Source organism: Myxine glutinosa, chromosome 1 (genome assembly GCF_964187855.1).
Source record: "Myxine glutinosa chromosome 1, kmMyxGlut1.1, whole genome shotgun sequence".
NCBI classification, from domain to species: Eukaryota; Metazoa; Chordata; class Myxini; order Myxiniformes; family Myxinidae; genus Myxine; species Myxine glutinosa.
The window spans coordinates 329,916,599-329,940,836 of record NC_136261.1 but is presented as its reverse complement, the minus strand read 5'-3'; the positions used below and the strand labels follow the sequence as shown (position 1 = coordinate 329,940,836).

General features: G+C 43.6%; 1 protein-coding gene across 1 annotated transcript in view; it reads left to right on the top strand.

The window, feature by feature from the left end:
- LOC137412026 (neuron navigator 2) overlaps positions 1–24,238 on the top strand; it is a gene marked incomplete in the record, with an annotated part of 519,476 nt that overhangs the window by 362,834 nt on the left and 132,404 nt on the right. The window contains 3 exon segments of the mRNA XM_078769766.1: positions 10,544–11,339; positions 11,581–12,063; positions 21,753–21,901. Coding sequence (XP_078625892.1) covers positions 10,544–11,339; positions 11,581–12,063; positions 21,753–21,901 — 1,428 coding nt within the window.

Below are 24,238 nucleotides of genomic sequence, written 5' to 3'. Positions count from 1 at the left end.
TATATATATATATATATTATATATTATATATATATATATATTTATATATATATATATATATATATATATATATATATATTATATATATATATATATATTATATATAGTATATATATAAATAAAAGATTTTTTTAATATATATGTCTCCAAGGTTATATATATATATATATATATATATAACCTTGGAGACATATATATATATATATATATATATATATATATATATATATATATATATATATATATATATATATATATATATATAACCTTGGAGACATATATATATATATATATATATATATATATAACCTTGGAGACATATATATATATATATATATATATATATATATATATATATATATATATATATATATATATATATATATATATATGTCTCCAAGGTTATATATATATATATATAACCTTGGAGACATGCTGAATGGAGAAGGTGGATCAGACTCGGCAACGGTTGCTCGAGTGAGATGTGCATGGAAGAAGTTACAGGAACTGAGTGGCGTGCTGACGAGGAGGGGAGTGTCACTGAAGCTGAAGAGAAAGGTGTATGCTGCATGTGTGAGAAGTGTTATGATTTATGGGAGTGAGACATGGGTAATGAACGTAGAGCAGCAACGAAGGCTGGAAAGGGTGGAAATGCGAATGGTTCGGTGGATGTGTGGAGTATCGTTGAGAGAGAGGAAGACAAATGATGAATTGTGAAAGATGATGGGAATAGAGCCTGTGATTGATGCTGTGAAGAGGAACAGGTTGAGATGGTTTGGTCATGTGTTGAGGAAGGATGAAAGTGACTGGTTGAAAAGAGTGATGGGAATGAATATAGAAGGAAGTAGAGGACGGGGAAGACAGAGAAAGACTTGGCTAAAGATGGTCGAAGAACAAATGCGGGCAAGGGGGTTAACAAGGGGAGATGCAGAAAATAGGGCAAAATGGAGAACATTGTCACGGGGACCGCAAGGCTAACCCCCGCTCTTGCAGGGAAGGTGGCCTTAAAATGCCTGTTGTTGTTGTTGTTGTTGTTGTTGTTGTTGTTGTTGTTGTTGTTGTGTGTATATATATATATATATATATACACAGTATATATTGTTACGGAACCCAACGTCGGCCTATGGTTCCCCTTTGAGGGGGGATTAGTCCCCTCGCTTGTCACTGACCGACGTGGTCCCTGAAGCTGCACCGCGACCTCCGGAAAGGCCGGTGAGCAGCTTCGTTCGTGACCGCGGATAAGATGTTAATTTGCCGAGCGGATGGCAGCCGCGGCCCGAACCGTTAACAAAGACTAACCCGATTCTGAACGTTGGCCAAATCGTGCCACAGGTATTCAATTTGGAAAAGACAAAGACGACGGATGTGAAGAAGAAGAAGACAAGAGGTAGGAAATACGAATATGATTTATTATTACTATTTACAACCAAAAGAAACAAAAGGAGAAGGAAGGATAATAAAATAAAGGCAGAAAGAGGGACGGACCAGAAGGACACAGTGAAACTTAGCTTACCTATCCAGTCTTAATTAATACCCAGGACAGAACAAACAAAGACGGACTCACACGAATGGGGAATTTGCAGGCAGGAATGGAAGGACTGGAATGGTTTCGGACGGCAGAGAAGGGGAGGAAGGCACGGAGCTGGCTGGAGCTTGATCCCGCACGGGACATCGGGCTGGACCTCGACGGCCACCGATGCCACCGCAATCTGGCTTCCGCGGGGTCACGGGTCGAAGCTGCCTGGTGGAGTCAACGCTGCTTGTGGAGCCAAAACTGCTGGTGGAGCCAAAACTGCTGGTGGAGCCAAAACTGCTGGTGGAGCCAAAACTGCTGGTGGAGCCAAAACTGCTCTCTGGCTCACCTGAGGACGCGTCTCCCTTCTCTCTCCGAGGGCTCGTCTCGACTCATCTGCCGTCTCTGGCGCAACTCTTTCTTGGAACTTAGAACTCTCTCAAAGGCTTCCGCGCGCGCTTATATAACGCCTCGGGCGATCAAGCCGCCGGCCTCCAGGAAACGCCCATCGGGTCGCTCTCCGCAGTCCGATTGGTGGGCACGGGCTCTCTGGCTCCACCCTTGATGACGATGGGCGGGCACGCCCTTCTTCCCCGAGCTGACCATGCCGTAAATGGCGGCAAATGCAGTTGGCAGTAGAGGCTTTGGGAATGGGAATGAAAGGGGATCTATCTATTTGAATTCGGTGCAATGGAGTGTCAATTAATGGAAGACACAGCCTTAACCTACATAGAATAAGGAAATAAACTACCAACAAGGAGGAAATCTATGATTGGCTAACGTGATTGTTTATGACCTAATTACGGGACGCACTTTGACCTTTATACACAACTGGAGGGAGGAGGGTGATATTTTACAATGTACTGCACAATAAAAAAACACAATTCTCATATCCACAACAATATATATATATATACACAGTATATATATAATGTGTGTATGTATGTATGTATGTATGTATGTATGTATGTATATATATATATACAGTGGAACCTTGACTTACGAGTGCACCAACTTACGAGTTTTCCGAGATACGAGCCGTCGCTCGGGCGGTTTATTGCTTTGAGATGCGAGCCGAGATCTGAGTTACGAGCTTACGCCACCCGCCACCAGGTGGGTTCCGGTCACATGGTTATCTTGCCGTGCAAGCATATCTGCCGTATATCGCTGCTGTTTTGTTTTCGCATGTTGGTTATTTTGGAGCTTACGCCAGCCGCCACCAGGTGGGTTCCGGTCACGTGGTTATCTTGCCGTGCAAGCATATCTGCCGTATATCGCTGCTGTTTTGTTTTCGCATTTTGGTTATTTTGGAGCTTACGCCAGCCGCCACCAGGTGGGTTCCGGTCACGTGGTTATCTTGCCGTGCAAGCATATCTGCCGTATATCGCTGCTGTTTTGTTTTCGCATGTTGGTTATTTTGGAAAATTTCTTAGTTTTAACCATGGGTCCTAAGTAATTGAGTGCCAAGGGCAGTACTGAGAAGAAGAAGAGGATGATGTGCTTGGATATAAAACACGCAATCGTCGAAAAACATGAGCGAGGTGTGCGTGTTGTCGACTTGGTGAGGCGGATGTGAAGGCAGCTGAAGATTTTATTATAACTTTTGCCAAACTGATAGAAGCCGAACGATACATCCCCCAGCAAATCTTCAACTGTGACGAGACAGGGCTCTTCTGGAAAAAGATGCCGAGGAGGACGTATATAACGGCAGAGGAGAAGAGCATGCCAGGCCACAACTTATTCAGAGTGCCGGCGATAGCTCGCCTTCTCTTTGTGGAAGACACGGTGAGATCCTTAACATCCAACAACTAATGGGACGCAAACGGGGCGCCCAGTTTAGCGGTACACACATTGATGAATCACCCTGCCTGTGAAACACCGACATGACAGGTTATAGCTGGGTCGGGATTCAAACCCAGGCTGGACAGTTTAGAGTCAAGTGTGCGTACCTCCAGTCCAGGCCATCCTGCCAACTTGTATGCTGCATACAGGTGAAATATAAAGCGCGAGATATTTTTATATATACTGCATATTTAAAAAAAAATTGGTGTGGTTTTTGGCGGGCTGGAACGGATTAATAGCATTTCAATGCATTTTAATGGGGAAATTTGATTTGAGAAACGAGCAAATTGAGTTACGAGCTCGGTCACAGAACGATTTTTTTTTTTTTTTTTTTTTTTTTTGTATACAAGATCGAGGCTCGTGAAAGAGCGAACATTAATCACACAGAAAGACAAACCGACACATAAAACATATAACATCGGGAGCGGTAGACAAGATGGGGAGAGAGGGGGAAGGACACAAACACAACATTTGAGAGCAGGGACCGAGAGACATGGAGACATCGAGAGATCTGAGAGAGGGCGAGGGCTTTGGGGGGGGGGGGGGCATGGGAAGGGGGCGGTGGGAGAGGTATAAAACATATGGACACTGCCAGGACTTCCAGGAAAGAAGTTGGAATTTCAAACAAGGTGGATCTGGGGTGAATTAGCGGGGGTAGAAAAGATCAAGGTTTTGGATGGGGGAAGATAAGAGATGGTGGTGAACAGCTGTTTTAAAGACCTGGAGGGAGGAGTGGGATTGAAGGGAGTGAGGGAGTTTGTTCCAGAGGCGGGAGAAAAGAGGAATGAAAGAGTGAAGGTGAGCAGAGAGCCGAGATTTCGGCAGTTTAACCATCAGAGGGTTGCTGGCAGATCTTGTGCGACCTGTAGGAATATTTGGGGGACAGAGCACAGAGAGAGCTGGGGGTGCAAGGCCGGAGAGGAGTCGGTAGAAGACAGAAAGACCACCTACCTGCCTGCGGTGAGTGAGTGAAAGGCCCTCAGAGATAGCTTCATCGCGGGAGATTCCAATAATTCTGAAAGCTTTGGTTTCAACAGCGTGAAGCCGAGCTAGGTGTGAGGCAGGAGCACCGGCCCATAGGGGAGAACAGTATTCCATTGAGCTGCGGATGAAAGCCTTGTATGTGGTGAGGAGCTCAGGTGTGCCGAGGAAGGACTTCGCACGACGGAGGATGCCCAGTCGGCGACTGGCTTTGGAGGCCAGCTTGGAAATGTGGTTTTCCCAAGAAAGATCATGGCAGATAGTGAGACCCAAAAGCTTGAGCGACAGAACTTCTTGGAGAGGATTGTTGAGAAAGTAGATGGGAGGGTTGTCCAGTCAATCTTTTTGGAGAGACATAGTAAGAGTGTGAGATTTGTCAGGATTGAAAGACATGTTCCACTTGTTTGACCAGTCTGTGATTTTGTCCAGGTCTTCAGAGAGTGAGGAGGCAGCAGACTGCCGATCTGAGGGAAGAGGAATGGAGCGGCAGAGAGTGGAGTCATCAGCAAAGAGATAGAGAGGATTTTCGAGAGAGTCAGAGAGATCATTGATGAAGACCAGAAAAAGCACGGGGCCCAGAACACTGCCTTGGGGAACTCCAGCCTGAACAGGAAGAGGAGATGAGAGAAACCCATTCAGGGCCACACGTTGACGACGACTAGAGAGGAAGTCCGCCAGCCATGCGTGGAGATTTCCATGGATACCAAAGGAGGAGAGTTTGGTGAGCAGAGCGGGGTGCCAGACCGTGTCGAAGGCACGTGATATGTCGAGGGAGACAGCTCTAATTTCCTGTTTGGCATTGAGGACCTCCATCCATTGTTGAGACAGCAGAAGCAGCATGTCCAGAGTAGAGTGACCTGGTCTGAAACCAAATTGATGATCAGAGATCAAGCCATTGGAGAAGAGGAAAGATTTCATATCCGAAGCAATGATGGATTCCATGACTTTGCTGATAATTGGGAGAAGGCTGATTGGTCTGTAGTTGCTAGGATCTGTTTTTGCACCTTTTTTGTGCAAAGCGGTGATGTTGGCTGATTTCCAAGCAGATGGCAGTTGACCTTGAGCAAAAGAGAGGGTGAAGAGAACAGAGAGAGGGTGAGATAGAGCAGCAGAGCAGGATTTTAGGACCCGTGGGCTGATGCCGTCGGGTCCAGTTGCAGAATCAGAGTCGAGGGTTGACAGAAACTTTTCCACCTTGTCAGGAGGAAAGGACACGGAGTCCAGGAGCAGCAGGGCACGACTGGGTATGGTGGGTACAGAGAGGGATGGGTTTGGGACACAAGATTTAGAGGCAAACACAGAGTTGAGGCATTCAGATTTTTCACGTGCGGAGTCAGCTGTGTAGCCGTTTGAGGTAAGGGAGGGGATGGAGGGGGAACAAACACCAGAAACGGATTTGACCAGACGCCACCAGGATTTGGAAGAGGGAGACAGATAAGAGAGTTCGGTCTTGAGAACGGAGAGATATTGTTTCCTGGCTCTCCTGAGGGTGGACACACACTTGTTTCGGGCTTTGTGAAAGGAAATGAGATTTCCTTCCGTTGGATTTGCTTTCCAGGAGACGAAGGCAAGTTGTTTCTGGGCAACAGCCTCACCACAAGATTCCGTGTACCATGGACGGGAGGAAGGGTATGACAACTGAAGACGAGATGGGATAAATCTGTGCATGAGAGAGAGCAATTTACTTTGGAAGAATTCCCAGGATGAGTTGATGTCAGAGGTGGTAGAGATGGGAGACCAGTCCAGATGATTGATGGCTGCTTGAAGACCGTGCCAGTTGGCCTGAGTGAAATGCCAGACTCGTCGACGCTGAGCAGGCTCCCTGAGGATGGTCAGAGAGATGTCCACTTTAACAAGGACATGATCAGATGATCCGATCGGAGCAGAAGAAGAGCAGCAGACATTTTCAGGGAAGTTAGTCATAACCAAGTCCAGAAGAGAAGATGTTCCGTTGACTGAGATCCGGGTCGGGAAATTGACAGATTGTGTCAGTCCCAGTGAGTCGCAGAAGTCCTTTGCTGAGGAGCCATGGCTGGTGAGAGAGGTACCCACACCCAGCCAACTGGCATGATGACAGTTGAAATCACCACATATGAGGAAGAGAGAGTTGGGATGAGTCGATAGAAGTTGGTCCATATCATCAGACGGCGAGATGTAGATGGAGTCATCACTGTTTGGTGGACGGTACAACACACATATGAACAAGAGGTGGGAGCGAAGGGGAAGCCGTAGCCAGAGGTATTCCTGGGGGTGAGGTGGAGAGAGTGCAGTGCAGGGCGAGTGAGGAAGAGAGTTTTTGATAAAGATAGCAACCCCGCCTCCAGGACGAGGCTCAGGTCTATCATACCGGAGGAGGGAGTAGCCCGGGAGAGATACTATGGAATCAGAGACATCATAAAGGAGGAAAGTTTCTGTTAAGCAGATCACGTCTGGTTTGACAGAAGCAACCTGTATGGAGAAATCAGTTAAGTTTGAACGAAGGCCCCGGATGTTTGAGGTCCATACCGTTAATGAAGAGGAAGGGGGAGCATCAGATACAGAACAGGGGGGAGGAGGGGTAGGGTAAGATGTGGAAGAGGTGGAAGAGGTAGGGAGAGCTGTTGAAGGTGTGTCAGAAATTTCAGAATAGCTCGGAGAAAGGGAAGGATGGGGCGGACAAAAGGTTTGATGGTGATTGGGTGAGCCACAATGAGGTGTTATTTGAGGAGGGGGAAGAGCGAGGCAGAAGGTTGGGGGAGATGGAGGTGAGAGTTTGAAAGGGGAAGAAGCGGGGAGGACGCTTTGAGGAGGGGGAGTGAGAGGGGGGAAATTGAGAAGCAATGAGGGTGGGGAGATTTGAAGGGGAGGGTGAGGGGGGAGTTTGGGAGGGAAGGGACAAGGGGAGGGATTTGAAAGGGATGGGATATGGGGGAGATTTGGAGGGGAGGGGTGAGGCAGGAGTCTAGGAGGGGAGGGGCGAGGGGGCGTCTTGGCGGGGAGGGGTGAGGGGGTAGTTTAGGAGGGAGGGGGCAAGGGGGGAGATTTGAAAGGGATGGGTGATGGGGAAGATTTGGAGGGGAGGGGTGATGGGGAATATTTGGAGGGGAGGGGTTATGGGGAAGATTTGGAGGGGAGGGGTGAGATTGGATTTTTGAAAGTGTACGATTTATGGGAAACGAACATTTATTGCAAAATGAGTTTCTTGTGACCTTCGAGTTAAAAATACGTTTAAGGATGCTGGATGGAGGATGGAGTGCAGGAGAGTTTAGGGAATGTAGAAAAAAGGCACTATAGGAGATGGATATTTTTTTTGGGATGAATTGATTTGGTGAGCAAGTCGAAAGCAGCCTTTTAAAGAAGAAGAAGAAAAAGGTGTTATAAAATATGACGGAATACATAACTTGAGGGGAAAGTGTAAACATTGAAGGTTAATGAGTGAAAACTATCTGGGGAAATGGGGGAGAAACACGTGGTCGAAGAACGAACGAACGAATAAGAATGAATAAACGAATGAGAACAGAGAAGGAAATGTTGTTGTTGTTTTTTTTGTTTTTTTGTTTTTAGTTGAGATTTACACAAGGAAGTAGGCTATGGGTGAAAAGACTGGGAATACAGAGAACGAAAGTTATTGGATCACAAAACGACGGACCGCTGAGAGAAAAACAAAGCCTCAAGGTTGTACAGTGCACACTGTACAAGGCCTCAAGACACGACACGAATTAACACGATTTTCAATACAGGTATGAAAGATTTGCACCGAAAAATCTTCGTCGGGACACAATATACGTACAACACCATAAATAAATACAGTTTTAACGAAAATACAAATGGGAACAATCACTTAACTTCGATTTCAAATCGTTCGCGACGCGGCAAAGGCCTTGCTCGCGACACGGCAAACAGACGATCAATTTATGAAAGATAAACACCGAGAAACAACCAAAGTTCAATTAAACTCGTAAGTCAAGGTTCCACTGTATATATGTATGTATGTATGTATGTATGTATGTATGTATGTATGTATGTGTATGTATGTATATATATATAGAAATATAAAAATAAATAAATAAATAAATAAATAAATAAATAAATATAAATAAATAAATATAAATAAATAAATAAATAAATAAATATAAATAAATAAATAAATATAAATAAATAAATATAAAAATAATATCCCAGCGGGTGTCCTAAGGTGGGTGGGAGATTTCATAAATTCCTCAATACAATTATGATTTTGCGTTTCCACCTGTACGAAACTGCTCCCGATCTGGAGTAAACACAATCACAGGTTCAGCATTTGCAGTTTCACCATTTATTGCATGTGGAAGCATTTGCTGGTTTGATAATATCTCAATGCAATTGTAAAGTTGAATTTCCACCTGAATGACGCCATTTTTATCCATCTTAAGGAGGGAGTGTGGGAGGATTCATAATTTTCTCAATACAATTGTGATTTTGAGTTTCCATCCACAAGAGGTGTGACGTATCCGCCCTTGCTCGCCGGCAGATTCATCTGTATTGGTTATCACATTAGAACGACATTTATCTTCGTTTTACTCATGAGTGTTTGTAACATTGTATTTTGTTATATTAATGATATAGTATTAATTTGTGATTGGAATGATGCTGATTGGAATGAAAATATGGAGACATTGAGGAGGAGAATGAGGAAATGATGTGAGGGTTTCCACGCGTGACATTCGTGGATTCGGCATTTGCAGTTTCGCCATTGACTGTGTATAGAAATAATGAACCGGCTGTTATTGATTCATGGTTTACCATTCGGCATTGTTTACCCAAGTCATTCACGATCAGGCTGTCCATGCCTGACGTTCAACTGAAGGTGTCACAGGCTATTGGCATTTAACCCCTTAGATCAAGTTGTAGAATCCATATGACCACACAATGGAGAGTGGACAGCAGTGTGCCAACGGAGGTAGGTGCACAGCGTCAACCCCTTAGCATATTATAATATATTGATAGCTTGGCATCACATCAATGTCGTCCCCTTTTTTACTATCTTCCTAATCCAAGACCAAAGCATGTCTATTACCAAATGAACTGAGCTGTCCTTTGTGCATCAAGTCCATTTTTTGATGGAAAACGCTCAATCGGAGGGTAGGAGTCATTGAAAATGGACCAAGTTGTACCAAGTGGTATTGTCATTGAAAATATCGTTGTTTCCCTCCCTCCCCACCCCCCATGAACAGAATTAATTATCAAACATTTTCCTAGTGGATTAAAAAGAAGGCAAAGCAATGCTTTATCAATATATTAAACATGAAATCAATTCTAAGCTTTTTATATTGTTAAAACTTTGATGCATTAATATTGATGTATGTGGAATAAGTCCTTACTAAATTATGCATTTGGAATGAGTTCTATACTTGTATGATTGAATCTGAATGTTAACTATCCGTGTCTATGTTGGTGCTGTAAGGGTTATAAGGTTCAACAATGAAATTGGCATAATATTGGGAGTTGAGAGATTTTGTATGATGGACTTAATATATTTTGAATCAGATTATATATTTGGTAAACTTACAATGGAAAAGGTGCCTTCGGGATTTTTACATCCATGCATCTCCCTATCAATGAAGCACTGGGATTACAGTCGGGTCGGAATCAAAACGAAAATTGAGAGCTCCAAAGGGAGTAAGATATTCCGGAACTATTGTGTCAGCCATTTTGAGCTTGTAACGTTTCCGGATTGTTGAAACTAGCAAGGTACTTGGCATTGCTGGGGGGTGGGGGACTGAGAAGGAAGGGGCAGGAGAACTGACCGGGGGGAGGGGGGGCAAGAGTGTTGCCGAGGTCGTGGGGGGGGAGGGAGAGGGGAAGCTGGATAGCCGGCGGGGCATGGGGTGCTGGAGAACTAACCGGGGGGATGAGGCAAGAGGTGGGATGAGGCAAGAGGCAATGAGGCAAGAGGATGAGGCAAGAGGCACTGAGGTCGGGGGCGGGGTGCTGGTCAGCCAGCGGGGCAGGGGGTGCAGGAGAGCCGGCTGACCCCAAGGGGGGAGGGGAGGTGGGAGAGGGCAGGGAGAGCTTGGGGGAGTGGGAACTGTGAATGGGGGCAGGATATCATCAACCATCCATGCATCCTGATGAGGTTTATTTATCCATTCATTTCCTGTATTTTGTTTTACATGTTGGTCTTTATGTTGATTTATGTGAAATGCATGATAATGAAACTTTTCCAATAATCCTTTCCCTTTGTCAAAGGCAAAACCGATGATGCAAAGGCTTCAGAGCAAGGGCATCACTCACCCAAGCCGAGTCAGGTGCAGCGGTCACCATCCGACGCAGGGCGCAGCAGTGGAGATGAAGGTCGGAAGCCACCATCAGGTATTGCGAGGCCTTCAGGAGGAGGTGGAAGTGTGGCATCGTCATTTGGATTCAAGCGTCCAACGGGTGGCAGCATAATGACTGCCAGTGGTGCCATGGTGATTAGTGGCTCTGCTACTGTAGGGAAACTTGGAAGAGCCGGCATCGCTGGCCGGGCAGGCACCGGTCGTAAGGCAAGTGTCGATGGCTGTGCAGTTGACGAAAGCTTCCTGCCGACAGCTTCACGTGCCACTCTTACTTACCGCAGTTTGCCAAGACCTGCAAAGTCTAGTGGTGGACGCGGCACTGGAAACCGTTCAAGCACAAGCAGTATTGACTCTAACCTGAGCTCCAAGTCTGCAGGATGCGTTCCTGGTTCGAAACTTCCTTCTCGTATAGGTGTTGGACATTCCAGTCCTCCCACCGCTGGTCCTCCTTGCAGCACTGCCTCTCCTACCATCCCCCCCACCACAACACAGAGTCACGAAAAGGAACCAGGCCACTCCTTAGAGAGGGATATGTATCAGGTCAATCAAACTGACCGAGAAAAGGCTGCAGCAGCTGCAGCAGCAACACCCGCAGATTCATGCATTTCAAACATTGCAAAGGTAGGGACAGGGCAGGCTCCTTGTCCAACGAGTCCAACTCAAGTTTTGGCCAAAGGACCAGACATCGCATCTCCAACACTTCGCAGGTATAGCAAATACAATTCGATTTTACCACAAAGTAATTTAAGTATCATTGATTTAAGCTGTAAATGTTGTGACTGAGAAAATGTCCTTGTTTAAATATCTTGACTATTCAATATATTGAACTTAACCTTATGAGCATTCTCTGTATTTGGGTGAGTCAACAATCTATCCACATATCTTTCTTTGTACATGTTCTGTTTACACAAATACATTCTGAGAGTGGTGATAAATGTCTGCAAACAGGCTTTTTGGTGGAAAAGTGAACAAGCAACAGCAACAACTGGTCACAGACTGCAACAAGACCTCAACAAACATCCTCTCTCACACCGGTTTGGTACGACGTGGAAGCTCAGATTCACCGTCCCCTTTGGGCAGCAGCCGTAGCGCAAGCCCTGCTCCAAGTCCAGGCCTACCAGCATTCCCAGGTCCCAACATCTGCGGCCCTAAGATATCCACTCCAAGTAACTCCGCTGGTCATTGTAGCACACCGAACGGTGGCCCTTGGAGCCCGGGAGTCATGGTGGCCTCACCTCCATCCTGCAAATCCCAAGGCAGTATGATTGGGCCAACATCTGGTGAAATGGGCATGCTCTCTGGTGGTGTACTTTGCCCACCGATCCTTTTTGCATCCCCTGCAACTGGTGCCTACGGCCTTGCAAATAAGGTCTCAGAGTCTCAGAGCCCCTTCGTACGAACCAATAGCATCAAGTCGACTATGTCTGAGAGGTGAGATCTGTTAAGGGTTTAACACAAATTAATTATAATTCCATGATTAATAAAGTTCTAACCATTACACTCCTTTTCTTACTTGTATGTAGAAAAGCATATTGTGGTGGTTTGGGCTCAAAAGCAACAACTTGGAAATTTCTTCTAAACCTTATTATGTAACACTGGACAAAGGAAGTGTTCTTTATGTTATATATTTGAATGTGTCTTCAAAAATTTCTTTGTGGAAGGCTTCCTTATCACCAGGTAACATACTATTGGTAGGTTCACTTTAACAATAACTTCTATTCGTTTCACATCTACAGTTCTGTGTGACTTTTCAATCTTTCTTACTCTTCTTTTTTCCCTGTATTCCACCCAGCCCTCCTCTCTCCCCTACTGCTAGCCCCCACTATATCAGCCACACTTTACCTAGGAGGCAAGACAGGTAATGTGAAAGGGTCTTTCTGACATGCGGTGTCTTAAAGAAGCAGTTATTTTGTGTAACAATTAGCAGCTCATGCTTCTCTCTCATTTTTGGCCATATCATTTCCACATGGCTAGCATCTTCCACAGACTATCATTCATAAGACTTTCTTCTTTTTTTTTTGCTTTTCTATAACTTCAAATTTGTAAGCTAAGAAAAAGGTCTTTAACGATAGTCTTGTTACTAATTGTCAACTTTGTATATCTAGCTTTTGGTAAATGAATCTACATTAAAGTGAACTGATCAGAGAAGACCTCTTCAAACAAAACCATTTCCAATTGGCTCTTGGCCTTGCTTGTCTGTAACAGGTTTGTTCATGTTTATTGGCTAGATCATTCCTACCACGGTAGTAATTGACTGACTTGAATTAACATGTAATACGGTGATCAAAAAAAAAAGAACATTTACTTTGTCAAGTTTATCTAACAGTGTCCATCCATTAAATGTTGTCATTTATGGTGCGCATTCAAAACATCTGGCTTTGCAATATGCTGCATTTCTAGCCTGACCACATGGCCTTAAACAACACACCATCTATTCACCAGTAGCTGTCTGCTGCATAATTTGCTGTGAAATGCCATTGCAACTTGATGTCATTAAAAGTTGAATGCCCATGTTGTAGAATCTGCACTGCAGTTGCAAGGCATGTCACCATGTGCTGTTGTATGCGTGCTGCAGCTTTTAGTGTTTCACTCCTTTCCTTTATGACACTGAATTTGTCCAAGCTTGTGCCACACAAAACATTCTGAGAAAACAAAGCACAAGTGCATGCGTGTGTGTGAAGGCTTGGGTGTGTCTGTGTGCATGTACATGCAATGGGAGGGCCCAGCGGTGTGTGTGTGTTTGCACACGTGTGTCTGTGTAGGTATGTGTACGTGTACACTGGTGAACTGTGAAGCAAAAGTTACGATACAGTTTCATACATTTATGAATACACTTGAAAATATGGAAATTATGTTAACTACGAGAGTGGAGTTAAACCCTCGTACTATTTCCCTTCGACATAACTGTTCAAACTGGCAACCATCAGCATTAAGACAATGCTGACATCATTCTTGCACAGGATTACAAAATGTTCCTGCAGAACTCTATGTTGTCATTGATGGATACAAATTCCTCTGTAATATATAAATCTCCCGAATGTATTGCAGAGTCTGTGGGGTTTTTTTTGGCATACACAAGATCTTTAACCACAACCCATATGCTAAAATCCATGGGAATTAAGTCGGGGGACTGAGAAGGTCAATCCACACTTCCCCGGTGACTAATCTAACGATTATCTAGATCGTCTCGTCAACTGCATAGTGACTTTTGCTTAACTCTGTAAATACTATATATATTTCATTTTTATTGTATTACTCCTGACTACAAACCTCCTAACTGGTGATCAGCAGGGCAGAGACCATGTGTTTGTGTGGCAGACGACACTTGTCTCCAACAGGTAGTGCAGCAAGTGCTGTGATAGTACCGGGGCTGACTGTATATATTTGTAAATGTGTGTATTTATTTACATACATATATATATATTTATATGTGTAGTTATTTATATATACGAGTATATACCGTGTGACCCCGCTATTCACAGTGGATACGTTCCTGGAAAATCCCGCGAATTGTGAAAACGTGAATGGGGGGGCGTTGTTTCAATAGAAAAAGGGTGGATAGGTTCCCAAGTCGCGAAAATCCACGAATAGAGAGGAATAGACCGCGAATGGCGAGGCAAAATCTGCGAATGGTGAGGCAAATCCCAAGAATGTCAACGATTAATTAATCCACGAAGGTTGATGAAAGTCCCAGAAATAGCGAGACAAAACCCACGAATGTCGACGAAAATCTGCGAAAGTCGATAAAAAATCCCGTGAATGTATGCTGCGGCATTGTTTCAATGGGGAAAAGGGGGATACATTATAGGTTCCCGGCGGTTCCTGATTCAGAGGAAATTTTTTAAAGTTTAAAATGTTTTCGACCGCAAATGCACATGATTACATTGTGCAAATGCATTTCACAAAAAATGCATACAAATAAAAAAAACGACAACACCAGGTACCATTTGTGATCTCTGATGGTGCTTTACCATAAATTGCAAATTGTAATAGATTTTAATGAAGCGTTTGCATCCTATAATTTACAGGGTTGACTTGTTTACGCAGCTGGCGGAACATCCCGCAAAGCTCTCAATTTTCATGCAGTTAAAATTTGCGGCAGCGAAAGCCATGAAAACGTGAAACACACAGCAGCGGCTGCAAAAGCAGGTCGAGTTCGCGGCTCGTAGATGTTATTTTGCGTACGTATGTCCAGCTACTTTGTGCATGGCTGGTGAAAGATGTGTTTTGTAAATGTGTCAAGCTAACGGCTTGTGAATTTTTTTTGTTTGCGCCCCTGAAAAACCACGAATTCGTGGAACATGGCCGCGAATGGGGAAAAAACCCCGCGATTTTGCGGAACACGGCCGCGAATAGAAGACAAAAACGCGAATTTGTGGGACACTTTTCCGCGAATAAAGAAACATGTCGCATTTTATCAACCGTGAATATGCGGAACCCGTGAATAGCGGGGACTGACTGTTTGTGTGTATGTATATATATATATATATATATATATATATATATATATATATATATATATATATATATATATATATATATATATATATATATTTTACTTCCAGTTTATTAAATTGTTAGATGAGTTAATCTTCAATGCACTTTCACACACTTACATACACTCATAGCCCAGGTCTGCCCAGACATCGGCCATTATAAAGCTCGCTGTGTTAGTGTGAGAAATCTCTGAGGATATCCCAGAGACTCAATAGCTCAGTGGGCTGTCACCGCGTAAGTGATGAGGTTCGTGGGTTCGAGTCCTGGGTTGAGTCAGAATTTTTTCACACTCGCCCCACGTAGGAATTTACTTCTCCTGCTTATCATATATATATATATATATATATATATATATATATATATATATATATATATATATATATATATATATATATACATATATATATATATACTGGTATGTATTCATATATATATTCAGTATACAATATATCATATACTTGCATATTTTAATTTATTATTGTTCATATGGATCCGTCATGTAATTTGTTTCATAATTGGTTAAGTATTGGCTTGGGGCTCGTCACTCACAATAGCCTTATTTATGGGCCCTCTTTCTTTTCCTCATAGCTATCTACTCCTTGACAGGAACACTCTGCCTAAGAAAAGCCTCAGGTATTCCCTGCCCGTATGTGCTGCTGGCCTCGCGGAAGTGCTGTCTTTGATGCAGACACCCCTTTGTGTTCCATTTTGTGAGCGTGTTGACACGCCTTGCTGATGTTTTGGCTTCTGCAAAAGTTCCATGCCACCACAGCTGCCTTGTCCGTGTCATTTCTTTTCTGTTGGCTTTGCACCTGTGAAGCAAACCATCGCTGAACGACTCATTTCCTGTAGCTAGCAAAGTGCATTCTCACGTTTTGACTGCGTTGCTCATGTCGCTCAGTATAGCTCTGTGTTTTATTTGTCCCTTTATCAATGATGTGGTTTATTTCCACTCACAGAAATAAAGCACTTGTTTTCATGCACAATTTTGCATGATTTACCCATACTAGCAACGGTACCCGCCCTACGGGCGGGGCTTCAATTGGGAAGCCCAAATGAAAAGGCAAAATATCAGAAATTGAAGGCTTTTTTAAATTTAAACGATTCATATAAACATCCGTTGAATCATATCACACGCAAATCATCAAAATATAAACAGTACATGGCGCCCATTTTGAAACAAGATTGAATTCTGCAAAACGGAAGCGGCCGCCACACGTCTTTCTCAGTCGCACGTTTATGTGTGAAGAGTGCGCGTCAAATCTGTAACACGGAAGCGGCTGCCACACCTGTTTCTCAGTCCCTTTGCACATGCTGCCGTGTTACTTCGGGGCCGCACGTTTATATAGGAAGAGTTCGTCAGGAGTCGATCTACTCTCTACTGTTACGTAGAATTTCAACAAAAGCCACATCACTGTTCATATCGGTAAATATTATTCCATCGTGTTTGGAAAAACTGGAAAATTGGAAAACTTGGAAAAATTGGAAAAACAATACAGCCTCTCCAAATACAGACTTGGCATTTAATATGGAATATATTTTTTTTCTTGACTTGGGTTTAATTTCTGAACTCGGTATATCAATCTGGTGAGTTTCTTTTACGCTTCGGTGATTTATTTGTTAAAAGAACCATGTCACTGATTGTCTGTCGCAGCAAGAAGTCAATAACAGGATTATATCACAGGTGGCGTGACAAAATGTACGGACAGGTACATTCGACGATTGGCTTCACAATCGGGTATATACGGATTGTTGCGTTCTGTATTAGTGGAAAACAACTGCTGCACGTCTACAAAAGTTATTGCCGCTTCCCCTGCAGATGGTCCGTCAACTCGACAATGCTGTTTGTCATTTAGTGGTGGCTTTACGAAATTCCGGCATGAAACAGCATGCTATTGCTTGGCAGTATGGCATCACTCAAGGTCAGGTGTCAAAGATCCTGAAACGAAATGCTCAGAGGGGTGTCCCTACTCCAATACCGAGGCCAGGACGTCCCCGCAGAACCACAAGGAGGGATGATCGCCAGCTGCACCGGTTAGTCCGCAATGGCCGTACCAAGTCAGCTAATCGGCTTAGGGCTGAGTGGCAGCAACTGACAAATGTGCCTGTATCCAGAAGGCTAGTCGACCAACGACTGGTTCAAGCAGGCTATCGTGCCAGGCGTCCCTTGAGAAAGCCACGTCTGACCAGACAACACCGCCAGCGCCGATTGCAGTGGGCCAGAGAGCACCGTCAATGGCAGCCAGGACACTGGAATCACGTGATCTTCAGTGACGAGTCTAGATTTCTGGTCTATCGTCAAGATGGCCGCGTCCGAGTGCGCAGACAAGTGCATGAAGCCTACAACGAAGATTGTATAGTGCCAAGAGTCCAAGCTGGAGGTGGTGGGGTGACCGTTTGGGCTGCTTTTCATGCAGGGGGCAAAACTGACCTGGTTATTCTGAATGGAAACCTGAACCAGTTCAAGCACAGGGCCATTCTGGAAGAAACATTGCTTCCATTTGTTCGTGCAGCCTTTCGAGGAAACTTTGTCTTCCAAGATTTATCTTCCAAGATTTGTCTTCCAAGGCCTCATCATGCTCGCATGATCCAACACTTTCTTGCTGACCGTGGTGTAGAGCAGGGGTCAGGAACCTTTTTGACTGGGAGAGCCATAAAAGCCAAATATTTCTAAATATTTCATTGAGAGCCATATAGTATTTTTAACGTATAATAAATTAAATATGTCTTACTTTTAATGCGACTTCTGGTGCTGCATGGTTTTGCTGATGGCCTTGTAGTCTGGTTCATACGTGGTGAGGTTGAGCTTCATGCAGGCGTTGAGGCTTCCATCAGTTAAACGTGAGCGTAGGTTGGTCTTAATGTTCCTCATATGCGAGAATGACTGCTCACATGCATATGTAGAGCCAAACATGGTCAATACGGCAATACTCACGCTGCATTGTGTGGTATGTCACAGGAAGCTCGTTCCATGTTTTAAGAATCAGCTGGTCTTCAGGTTGAAGATTTTTCATTTCTGTCCACTTGTGTTCCCTCGCCAGCTCTGCTCGCTGTCGCGCAAGACTTTCCAACTCTCCATTAAGTGACTTGAACTTACTCATCCACATGTCTGATGCCTTCAGGTCAGCAACTTCCAGCTCAAAGTCTCCGATAGAGACCCCGGGGATGCATGTCAGGTCGATTTTGTCCACTGCACACTCATGTGGATGAGTGATGAACTTGAAAAGACCAGTGTGCGCACGAAATTCTCCAAAACGTGCTTTGAATGACTGCAGGAGATTGGACGTAAAGCCAGCTAGCTGCTGGAGATACAGATACAGAGCTGCTGAGTGGAGTCACTTGCTAAGCATGCATCTCTAAATTGTTGCAGTCTTTCAAAGTGCAGAAGACGACCTGTTTCAATGTCCCTGAGAAAGACTTCCAGCTTGCTTTCAAATGCAAACACTGCTTGTTGAAGGGATGAGATTGTATTTCCAATACCTTGCATTTTCACATTGAGCTGGTTCAGATGGCCAGTTATGTCCACGAGATAGTGAAACTGCAGGAGCCAGTCAGTGTTGTCTAGCTCAGGATGCTTGACGCCTTTCATTTCAAGAAAAGTCCGGATTTCACTCAGGCAAGCTGCAAAACGGCTGAGCACCTTCCCCCTTGACAACCAACGCACGTTGCTGTGTAAAAGCAGACCGGGATAATGATTCCCAACTTCTTCTAACAGAGCTTTAAACTGGCGATCATTTAAAGCTCGGGCAACAATAAAGTTGACCACTCGAATGACCAGCGACATCACCTCACCAAGCTCCTGGCCACACGTCTGAGCGCAAAGCGCCTCCTGGTGCAGGATGCAATGAAAACTTAGGATGGCTCTCTTTTCATGTTCACGGAGAAGCGCTACAAATCCTTTGTTCTTCCCCAACATACAGGGTGCACCATCAGTACAGACAGAAATAAGTTTATCCATCGGTAGTTTTTTTTCTTTAGCAAACTCCATGAAAGACGTGAATAAATCCTCTCCTCTTGTTGTCCCTTTCATTGGCAAAACAGCCAAGCTTTCCTCACGCAGTGTGTCACCTGCAGCATACCTGGCAATTATACTGCACTGAGATAGATGGCTAACGTCTGTTGACTCATCTAACGCGAGAGAAAAGTATGTCCCGGCGTTTATGTCCTTAATTTGTGTTTCCTCGACTTGATTTGCCATCATGATGCTACGATCGTGCACAGTTCTTGCTGACAGGGGCATGTCTTTTATTCGTTTGATTATCTTGTCTTTATTTGGGAAGTCATCAAACAGTTCATTGGCCACATCAAGCATGAATGTTTTGGCATACTCGCCATCTGTGAATGGCTTTCCATTCCTTACTATTGCCAAAGCACCCGCAAAGCTAGCGGAATTCCCGTCACCTTGCTTGGTCCACACACGTAGTTGCTGCTGACTCGTCTGCACTCTCCGCTGTAGCTCCTCGCATGCCCTTTTCCTGCTGTCCCCCGCTGGATATTTCGATGCAAATGAAGCATGGTGCGTATCGAAGTGCCGCTTTATATTTGACCGTTTCATCGATGCAATTTTATCATTGCATATTAGACATACCGCAGATCCTGCTCTCTCACCAAATGCAAATTCCTCTGTCCACGCAGCCTGGAATGCACGGTAATCATCGTCTTTTTTTCTTTTCGCCATCTTTTCCGTTACAAGGGTTGAAGCGGATAAACTAGTTGGCTATCTGATAAAATTGATTTCTTCACCTTTACAATGACGCGGACATGCTCGCGAGCCATTGGTTCCCGACCCGACCCACGGGTGACCCGTGACCCGTGAAATTTATCTTCAAAACTAATTTCTGTTTACTTTAAAATGACACAGTATTATTAAGAAATATCACAAGTATTTTAAAATCAGTTCCAAACTGATTTTTTTTTTTTTTTTTTTTTTTCAACTCAAAATTGTCTGGGAGCCATATGCCGTCACCGGAAGAGCCATATATGGCTCGCGAGCCATAGGTTCCCGACCGCGGGTGTAGAGCATATGGAGTGGCCTGCCATGTCCCCGGATATGAATCCGATAGAGAACTTGTGGGCAGAATTAACGCATCAAATCGACAACTTGGACCAGCAGCCTGCCTCTGTGCGTGAATTGCAGCAGGCTATTGTAACTGCATGGCAAGCGATTCCTGTCCAAACCTTGGCAAATCTCGTGAACAGCATGCCTCAACGTGTACGTGCTCTCCTGAATGCTCGTGGGGGTTACACGAAGTACTGAACTGTAATTTTACTGTCCGTAATCCCAGTCGTAATTTAACTTTTGTTTTTGTTAAAAAAAATTTGGCCTAATGTGCAAAATAAAGAGATACTTCTGGAAAACGCACAGAAGTTTAACACAGTACTGTCCATGAATTGAGTTCGATATCAGTTTACATCACTTTCAAGGATCAATTTATTTGCTTCAAAATGTCAAATGTGGTTTTTGTTTCTTTTAAAGGTCACATTAACAAAATCTCGAATAATTTCAACATAATTCCAATGAACTTTTGGTTCTAAGTCATCTTGAAAAGTAAGTTCATCCCCACAAAAAAAATATTCCATATTAAATGCCAAGTCTGTATATACTCCAGGGGGTCCTAGGATTACCCACCCAAAATATCGTTGCGATCAATTCAGCCGTTTTTGTGATACCTTCGAACGGACAGACAGACGGACATTTGGTGAATTACAGTAAGATGGCGAAAATGGCCATAATATAGCATATTGAACGAGCACAGATGACTGAAACGATGTACTCGTTGGAGTGCTCAAAGCCATGTATTGTCAACAGGCTTGAACTACTTGCCTGTATGGATCCTAACACATGTACTGGTATCTTAAACTGTCATTGATAACTAAATGCAAGATGAAAATGAAGGGTATGAAGAAGCAGAATTTGGGTCGGAGTGTTTATTTACTCTTTCATACCCATTGTCCATCAGAGAAGAAAATAATGGAGTTACACGATATTAATGTATTCATTTGCTGTGCTTGTCATGTACCTGTCCTACTTTGATAAGCACACCTTTTGTAAAGGTTGCAAGATCTTGGAGAGACCATGTGCGCAGTCAAATATTGCTATACCATCAGCATGCACTTCCTGTCACCTCATAATGGATCTGCATCAAAAGTCGTTTCATTCCAGCCATCACTTTGTAATTTGAGATATTGACCTTTGCCTTGCATCTATGATCGTGGAAATGCTCCACAATTTCTTTCCGCGTCCACTCTGGAATGTAGAGCTTGGCATTTCTGGAAAGAGGAAACGTCCAGAAGCAATGTTGAAAGTCCACTGTTTTTCGTATGTGTTGGCCGAGCTTATTTGCACGGCCCATTGGGTGCTGGATAATAATGATCAGATTCAGTTATATTCTACATTCTCTTGCCGTAATTCTATTTCAGACATGGTAGCTAAACATCGTGTTTAAATTTTTTACTCCATTGATTGCATTTGGTCACAGCAAAGTGACTGTTTAAGGCAGCGGATGCCAACAGATGAGCACAACCATATACTGTAATTGTTTTTGGGCTCCATGGGCCTTACCTCTATTGTGGGAAAGATGTGGGTCTGAAGAGTGCTGATCGGTGCTTCTCACGGCTTGCAGGTGTGCACCATCTCAGCAACGTGCACAGGACGAGTGGTTGCGGTCGCACTCTATCGGTGGGCTCCAGGACACTGGAGAGCATTCTCCGCTCAATTCTGCGGCTTCCATCACTTCCCCAACAAACACCCGCTTCCACTTCCCCCCACCTGGTGCGCACGTTTTAGATGAGCTTTGATAAGTTCACATCTTCCCATCATGTTCTTCTCTCATCTTACTTTCTGAAGGTTTTTGGAGTGATATGGTTTTCCAAAAGTTTCCACTACTGTACCTGGTTTGAGGGATCGACTGGTCTTCAAACTTCCAGTTGTAGAAATATTTCCCAGCAAGTATTATATATGATGTCATTTTTCAAAGTTAGTACCAATGTTAAGCCTTTTCTATGGAGTTTTCAGACACTGGGACACATATTGGTCTTCTCAAAAGTGAAGGTCAAAGGTCAGCGTCACCTAAAATCGTCAATTTTCATCCAATTGACCTGAAATTTCAATTCACCATTTAAGTTTTGTCATCAACTTTTCACCAAAGCTTTATTATGAGAACATGGAGAAGGCAAATTAATAACTTGGTCAAAAGATCAAAGGTCAGCGTCACATAAAACCGTCAATTTTCATCCGATTGACCTGAAATTTTAAGAATTTGCCTATTGGGTCAGTGAATCGGTTCACCAATCAAAGGTAGGATTTAATTGTTTGTTTTTTTACATCAAAAGGTCAAGGTTGCATAAAATCATAAATTTTCATCCAGTTGACCTGAAATTTTAAGAATTTTCATATTGGGTCACAGAATTGGTTCACCAATCAAAAGCTCGAAGCTGATTATTTTTTGAGATTAAAAGCGTGTTGGTCAAGGTTGCATAAAATCGTCAATTTTCTCTTTTTTTTTTTTCTTTTTTTTTTTTTTACTATTTTTGTTATTTTGAGCATACGGAAGAAGAAGAAGAAGAAGAAGAAACCGACGTCTGAATGCAAACATTGACGGGCTCTGTTTTTCTTTTTAACGCTGTGACCAGCAGCTTGTTATATGATCAACGGTAGATCATTCATTCTCATTAACTTGGCCAACCATCTCACATTTAGTCAGCAGATGCAACCCACTGTTTTAGACATGTCTCTTGAAGCTTAATGATTTTATGCTCATGAAATAGATCTCATTAATCTGCATCACCATAAATTTTTATGTTTTTGGGGATGCAGAGGTTGCCTTCCTTGACTCAGCCATCTTGGTTGGGTTTGATTGCCAAACTGACAACAAAGTCACAGATTGGTGCTCTGCATGCAGAGCGTTGCATCAATAAGCGTCTCCTCCCTCGGAAGGATGTTACGTTGGGGACCCATCTGCTAGCATTTGCTATTAGACATTAAAGATGGTTTCTTGCACAAAGAGTAGGTTATCGCTGGCACTCTGGCTAAATTCCGAAGTTACCACTGGCACCCTAATCTGAATTCTAAATAATTATTTCCGGCATCCTAGTCAATTTCCCAATTCCTCTCCTAATCTCCAGGAGCCTTGCATCAGCAGCACACCCGTGCTTCAGTAATGATTCGACCAGCTGCCTGAATCCAGAATTGAATCCCGGTCCAACAATCATTCCCTAACGACAAACTTACTCACTCGGATATTTTCTTGAAACCCAATCAAACACATTTATTTATCCCCAATTGTAACGAAATCACAAAAATATAACATTTTAGATAAATTATCTTGTTTACCCTTGGAAGCTAATTATTCTACAGACCTCGCACTACATATTCTCACTTTTCACGACGTAACATCCAAATAAATCAGTTTGCCATGGCATGAGAAACCGGTAGTATGGATATTCTCAGACAACTTCCTTCCAACCTTTTTCTAGCATCACACCACCCCTTATTCTGTAAAGCTACTGGTTATTTGTAAGAAAATAAGCAAAGGAGGTGTGTTCCTCCGATCGAGCATCTCTCATTATGGCAATCTTGCTTGCCTCGCATGCAGCATCTATTCCAAGCCACTCACTTGTAACAAAGACACGATTCGCTGTTTTCCACAATCGTTGCTCAATTCGACATCCCGATTTTCTAACAGCCATTTTAAAGCAACGCTGAGTCGAAATACTCACTGCATTGTTGCAGTCTTTATTTAAAGCGTCGCACTTCGATTGATTGTTGATTCTGGCCTGGCGTGGCTAGTGATAAAGAGGTTGAAAGGCTAACAGGGAGGAAAAACGTCATGGAAGAGATGAAAATTAGGAGGTGGAGATAGATTGTGGTCATGTGTTTCCGATGGAAGATCAAAATATACCGAAAAGGACAATAAGCTGGGCACTTGATGGGAAGAGAAGAGTTGGATGGCCAGGAAAAAGACCTGGTGACATATTGTTGAGAAGGAAATAAAAGGAACTCGAACTACACTTGGTCGAGAGCATAACTCCGCAAGGCTGAACAGTTTACGTTTTGTATCCCACCGAGAGGTCATATCTGGATCCGGACCTGAACCAAAATCGAATCGCC